General features: G+C 58.7%; 1 protein-coding gene across 2 annotated transcripts; it reads right to left on the reverse strand.

The window, feature by feature from the left end:
• Positions 1–1,156: 1,156 nt before the first annotated feature.
• Positions 1,157–5,908, reverse strand: C7H1orf109 (chromosome 7 C1orf109 homolog). 2 transcript variants are annotated; one of them, XM_053266710.1, is made up of 5 exons: positions 5,613–5,908; positions 4,914–5,183; positions 4,462–4,629; positions 3,988–4,106; positions 1,157–2,864 (listed from the first exon to the last, which is right to left on the reverse strand). In XM_053266710.1, exons 1-5 carry the CDS (start codon positions 5,891–5,893, stop codon positions 2,824–2,826), a joined length of 879 nt encoding a protein of 292 aa, XP_053122685.1. In that variant the 5' UTR covers positions 5,894–5,908; the 3' UTR covers positions 1,157–2,823. The 2 variants fall into 2 exon arrangements, with proteins under 2 accessions (XP_053122685.1, XP_053122686.1); XM_053266711.1 differs by lacking the exon at positions 5,613–5,908 and adding an exon at positions 5,461–5,572.
• Positions 5,909–6,369: the final 461 nt, after the last annotated feature.

A 6,369-nucleotide genomic window follows, 5' to 3' on the forward strand; every position in this document is an offset into this window, starting at 1 on the left:
TTTTTGTTTTTTGGCACGAGGGGCTTTCATGAGCAGAACCTGATGCTGCTTTCTCATGCCCACGAGTGGTGTGCTTCCCTCTGTAACAAATAACTCGCCCTCCAGGGCGTGAGGGTTTTGGGTGGCTGCCTGACAAAGCCGCCCGCAGCTCCTCCTAATTGGTTGCAGCCCCACAGCTGCGTCCAGGCTGAGCCAGGCCTGGCTTGGGGCTCTTCCTTGCCTCCAGGGTGTGGGCAAGGGCACTTCTGCAGGAAAAGCCACCGCTTGCTCCCTGGGACCACCGGCCCCCCTGGCCGGACACCACAACGGGAGGGACACCCTGGAGGGTACTGGCAGCCCTCTGGGGGCGGGGGCATAAGGTGTCCTGATTCAAGGAGGACTGCCCCTCTCCCCAGCGCTGCAGGAGCCCAGTCGATGCCCCAAAGCTGGGTGGGAGCCTACCCTGAGCACGCTGCACCAGCTTCCTGAAGAAGGACGTGCACTTGCTCAGCTGGCCAGGTGATGGCTACACCAGCACCTGCCGTGGCTTGCAGCAGCTGCTGCAGAGGATGCTCTTGGGCTGCCTCTGGCCCTGCCACTCAGCCCGCCGCTGCTGCCGCCACCTTGCAGCCAGGAACATTTCATTAGTGGCAGCTGGTACTCTCAGCAGTGGAAGGTGCCTGTAGGTGGCCAGGCAAAGCTCTAGAAGGCAACGCCCGGATGCCGACAACATGGAGGGGAAGTGGGGGCAACAGCCAGGATGAAGGAGCCAGGCTGCCCCTCGCCAGACGGAGAAAGGGAAGCAGAAGGCAACGATGCCTCCCACCCACCCACCCCACTTCAACGGCTTTGTGGCTTGTTTATTGTTTGTTAATAAGGAGTATATGGATATTTGTAATAATGATGGTGATGCATGGCCAGAAAGTTACAAGCAGACTCTTCCGCAGCCCAAAATCACTCTGAAGGGACCTTCCAGTGAAGTGGAGAAGCCTCATTAAGCCTCGATGGAGGAAGAGTTCGGTCTTACCAGATGTAATCATTTCATGGAAACTGAGCAGAGGCACCTTTGGGGTGCCTCGTGTTTCTTGTGAGCCCTTTGGGGACAGGGAACCATCCTGTTTCTCTTTCTACGTAAACTGCTTCAAGAACATTTTGGATGAAAAGCAGCAAATACATATTTGGAGTCATAGTATATATTACAACAATACAAGATAAAATCAGACCGTTCAAAAAGGGAAAAGAAATACATGGAAGGCAAGAGCTAAGCACACTTGGAGAATTTCTTTTTAAGAAGTCTCCAGGTCCCTTTTAAGAGACGCAAGGATGGAAGTTGGAGGGAAGGATCTCCACCCCACTGGTCGCACCACCAGCAGCCTGTCTTAAATAAAGCAGCTAATTGTTCAATTTCTATACCACCTTTCATCAGGCTTCCCAAGGTGGTTTGTGATTTAGGGGGGCACCAAAGAAGGCAGCAGGGCCAGGGTTACCTCTCTTTCCCGCCTGAGATCCACACTGCCTGCAGGCTGGCCATTCATCAGGTAGAGCAGCACCGTTAACTGCACAGCTCTACCTGACGAATCACCAGCCTGCAGGCAGTAAAGCTCTTGGGCAAGAGAGGAGCAACCCGCCCTGCCTCCGTTGTTGCTCCCACCTTGGCTCGTGAAGCCCAGCCCTTACTGGATCCCACCACAGCACCATGTCTGAGAACTGCCAATTTGGGCGCCACAGCACGAGATGTCAGTGTGCAGAGGGCCTCCAGGGTGAGGTTCCAGGAGCCGGCCTCAAATATGGGCCAGCAGCAGCACAGCCTAGTTATGTGTCAGAAAAAAGGGAGCCTCCTGGTCAATATTGTGCGGCTGTGGGCTGTGGGATGGTTCTCCACAAAGGAGGATGTGCACCCCCAGACAGGCAGCACCCTGCGAAACCGTAAAATCAGTTTCCTACCCTCGACCCACCATGGGAAGGTCTGACAGCGCCCTCCTGTGGACAAATGGCTCCAAGCACAGAAATAACACATTTCCCCCCAACAGGAGCAAGAAAACGGTGCATAATATAAGCAAACAGAACCCCTGAGATTGTAGGGATGGCAGCTGTAGAGAAGGGAGGCAGAGAGGGCCGGAAGGGAATTTTGTAGGCAGACCTTTAAAATGCTGTAGCAAGAAGTACGAGTGGAATTCAGTTCAATGGGGCCAGCAGAGGATATTTCAAGGCCACTGACTCTGGGTCGACCTGCATCCCTCCCACTCACTCCAGCTGGGTCTTGGCGGCTGGACTTAAGCCCTCTGCCGACCACAGTCAGGGCACTGAGAGACAAACTTGCGCACGCACACACAGGAGAATAGGGGTGCCATTCTGCACAGGAGCACTGCAGTGCGAAACCGCATCACAGGAACAGCCAAGGAGAGACCCGACGGAGAGAAGGAGGCAGCTCCAGTCTGCTTCCAAAGAGAATGGCACCTTCATTAGCAGCAACGGCAAGGGGCGGGGGAAGGGGGCGCCCGAGAAGCAGCCCCACTCAGCCTCACCGCTGCCTTTGGAAGGGCCCCACCTCCTGCTGACCTCTAGCGCCGACCTGCTGGCTAGCCTAGGCCACACACCCTGCACCTCCCCAACTGTAGACAGAAGTGGGAAAGGAATCCTTCAGGGTTTGGACAGCACAAAACCCAACCTTTATTCATTCATTCATTCGAGAGGCCCACCAGAAGCGAGTGGCCCAAGGGCCAGCAGTCCGCAGCTGCTTCTGCAAGGTCTTCTTTTCCAAGCCTGGTTGCCGCACTGGCCCAGGGGCCTGTCCAAAGCCAAAGCCGGCCTGTGCAGCGTCAAGCTGCCCTGTGGAGGCCGCCCTCAGGTGGCTTCCAGGAAGAAGGCAACCTTCAGCAGCGTGTCTGAGCGGGCAGAGACAGAGAAGGGCCGCCGTTGGTCTGTATTCATTTATATACCACCCAACACTTATGCCCCTGGGTGGCTCACAATAATATAGTACAAATTAAAATAAAATTAAAATGTTAAAACATTAAAATAATTTAAATTTTAAAACAGCGTTAAAATCTGTTAAGTCTGATTAAAAGCCTGAGCAAACAAATGTGTCTTAACTGCCTTCTTGCAAGTCATCAGAGATGAGGGAGCTCTTATTTCAGCAGGGAGCACCTTCCAAAGCCTCGGGGCAGCCACGGAGAAGGCCCGTCCCCGAGTAGCCACCAGACAGGCTGGTGGCAACTGCAGACAAACCTCTCTGGATGATCTCAGTCGGTGGTGGGGCTTACAAGGGAGAAGGCATTCTCTGAAATACCCCAGGCCTAAGCTGTTTAGGGCTTAATAGGTTATAACTAGCACCTCGTATTTTGCCTGGAAACTTACTGGCAGCCAGCATAGTCCTTTTAGTATTATGGGTCATGAGGTCTCTTTGAGAGGACCCAGAGACCCACCTGGCTGCCACATTTTGCACCAGTTGCAGTTTCCGGACTACGTACAAAGGCAGCCCCTTGTAGAGTGCACTGCAGTAGTCTAGTCTGGAGAGTAGCAACATATGCACTGTCGTTTTGAGGCCGTTGCCACACAGGCCAAGGGCCCCTCCTTAAGGGCCTGCTCCAGACAAAACTGTAAAGCTAGAGGCTGCCTCCTCAGTGCACTGAGATCAGAGCTTCCCAGCCTTGGGTCCCCAGATGATGCTGGACTACAAGTCCCACATACCCATCCTCTGGCCATTGTAACTGGGGATGATAGGAGCTGCAGTCCAAAAACATCTGGGGAGCCCTGGACTAGATCAAAGGCACCAGGCCAGAACCGGACTCCGCCACGGCCATTCTCAGCCCCCCCCTCACCATTTGACCTGCTTGACACAACAGAGCCGTGGTATGTAAAGGTGTGGCAGGAATTTAAAGTAGCTGAACCACGAGGAACAAAACCTCCACCCTCAGGGGCAGTGTACCTGTGACCACCAGACGCTGGAGATCTGCGTGGCTGCCCCGTCCCACCCCGCAGCCCCAAACGACAGCGTCCAATGGTTACCTTCTACCACGTTCTGGAGACTATGGTTCAGCACCCGTTGCCAGGCCTGGGGGAGAGCTTGCATGGAAGTCAGGTTCTCATAGCTGAGTGGGAGAAGGAGCAGCTTTGCCTCCAGGTATCTTTCCAGGAGTTAAGGACAGAAGAGCAGCCAATGCAGAGGAACCGAGGCCCAAAGAGGATGGCGGCTCATCCCTGCCCAGGCGAAGGGAAACTGGGAAAAGCCAGGAGAAGCCCGGCCCGAGAAAGGGGCCCAGAGCAGCCTGGGGAAACGGCCAGGAGAGTGTTCCAGGCTCAGCCTTGTATCTGCTGCTGCTGCAGGGAGGGAGGGGGCTCCAATATCTGCCACAACTTGAGACCCCATCACTTTGGAAGGAGAAAGACGCGGGGAGGGCCAGGAAGGAGAATCAGGCACGGAGCCCTGTGACCCGCCTGCCGCCCCCGCCGCCCCCGCCGAATGCTGCTGCCCAAGGATACGTGCGGTGGTAGAATCTCTCCACGTCCAGCACCCACTCCAGCAGGTCTGCCACGGAGGGAGAGCAGGCCGAGCGCCGCAAGGAGCTCTCCAGGCCCAGCCCTCTGGCTTGCTGGGAAAGACCGGCCACGTGGAGGCCCACGGCATGCTGCGCCTTCTGCAGGTCAGCCCTGTTCAGAGACAGAGACTGGGTCACGCCCCGAGGCGGCAGCAGAGGCCGCTGCGCCTCCTGGGGTGCCCCCCTGCCCCCGCCCCAAACCACCGCAAGGCTCCTGAGCCTGGAGAGCCCCACAGCAGCGATACCCAGCAAGTTATGCCAGCCGCAGGGCAGGCACCAGAGGAGTCGCCAGCAAGACTCCGCGGGGGGCAGGGGGGCAGTGGCCGGCTGGCCAAGGATTTCCAGGGAGGCGACTCCCCCGGCCCGCCCGCCCCCCCGCGGCAGCAGGTGCCCTACAGCTGCTCCTGCAGCTCCTCCAGCAGCGCCTCCGCCGCACTGCGCTGCTTGCGCTGGATCCTCTCGGGCAGGCTGGGGAAGTCTCGCAGTGGCCGCGGGCTGGCCAGGGCCACCTTCCGGGAGGCCTCCATCTGCTCGGCCAGGTTGGCCAGCGAGGCCAGGAGAGGCGTGCAGGCCGCCAGCGTCTTCTTCCAGGCCTGGTGCTGCTCCCGGAGGGCACCGAAGCACGTCTGTAGCGAGCGGAGCCAAGCCGCGTCCTGGGCGGCCATCCTGCGGGCGAGAGCAGAAGCGCCATCGGCAAGCGGGAGCCAAGGGAGGCGCAGCTCCCTCCCTTACTCGGAGCTCCGTTGGCTCCTCCACTTCCCCCCCCCCGCCCCACCGGGCCACTAAGGAGAGCCGCACTGCCTGGACGCGAGACTGCAGCACGTGTGAGCACGGGGAGAGATTCCCCGGAAGGGAGGGGGCCGCTGCATGCACGCAGCCCCACTAGCTTGCCTCCTTGCACAGACGCCGCTGACCGGCGAGCTTGAGCGCTGGCTGATGCTACCTGGCAGCCGCCGGCGGGGCGGGGGGCATTGGCTGCCCCAGGAAACCCGGAGGAGGGCTTGAGCACACACACCCCCCACCACCTGGCAGCCCAGCGGGGGCATTGCGCTTGAGCCCCGCCGCCCCTCACGCAGTCTGCGCCCCTGGACTCACATGAGCTGCTGCCTGCACGCGTCTCCGAACCGGCGGGGGGCTGGGCTCCTGGCAGGCGCAGAGGACCGACTACCTGCCCGCGCGGTACCCTCAGCACGCGAGGAGAGAGAGCCGACGGGGAGGGGCGGGGGCAAGCCACGAGCTCCGCCCCCCTGTCCTGGTTGGCTGGCCGCTCCTCCCGACCCGATGCCGCGCTCTCTCCGGCGCCTGCTGGGAAATGCAGTTCCTCGGCCCGAGTTCGCTGTCCCGCCTCTCTGTGGGCGGAGACTAGGCAGCAGCATAGAGATCGGAAAAGGCAAGAGTTATCAAGGAGCTTGCAAGTTCCGGGTTCCCTTTTTTCCCTGGGCAGAAGCGCGACCCAAAGCAAACCGTGGAGGAAGAATTCAGGGGTTTAACGGGAGCTGCTGCGTGTGGACAGCGCCCCCTCCCCACTCAACGGCTTTTATCCACTCGGGCCCCCGTTTTCTGGAAAATATATGCTTCTCGTTTTTAAACGTTTCATTTCTAAAGGATTTTGACTGGGAAGGCAACAACCTCTACTAGGCACTTGAATGTCTGGGCTGCTGTTAAGCAGTGAAAGATCCCTTTGGGGCTCCAGTGTGGAGCAGAGTCTCATCCTCAGTGACTTGGATCCCCTCAGAAACTGCCTTATACTGCGATGCTGCTGCCAGGGACTGCAGCTGGGACCTCCTGCCTGCCCAGCAGAGGCTCTGCCGTTGTGGTGCCCCCCCCAACCCCCCAACCAGAGCAACATCGC

The sequence above is a fragment of the Hemicordylus capensis genome, chromosome 7, assembly GCF_027244095.1.
Source record: "Hemicordylus capensis ecotype Gifberg chromosome 7, rHemCap1.1.pri, whole genome shotgun sequence".
Lineage (NCBI taxonomy): Eukaryota > Metazoa > Chordata > Lepidosauria > Squamata > Cordylidae > Hemicordylus > Hemicordylus capensis.

Coding starts and splice junctions, on each gene's coding strand:
- C7H1orf109 (XM_053266710.1), bottom strand. CDS start 5,893: ATGCTGCTGCCTAGTCTCCGCCCACAGAGAGGCGGGACAGCGAACTCG. Junction 5,184..5,612: donor GCGTGCAGGCAGCAGCTCAT/GTGAGTCCAGGG, acceptor TCTCGCCCGCAG/GATGGCCGCCCAGGACGCGG. Junction 4,630..4,913: donor GAGGAGCTGCAGGAGCAGCT/GTAGGGCACCTG, acceptor GTCTCTGAACAG/GGCTGACCTGCAGAAGGCGC.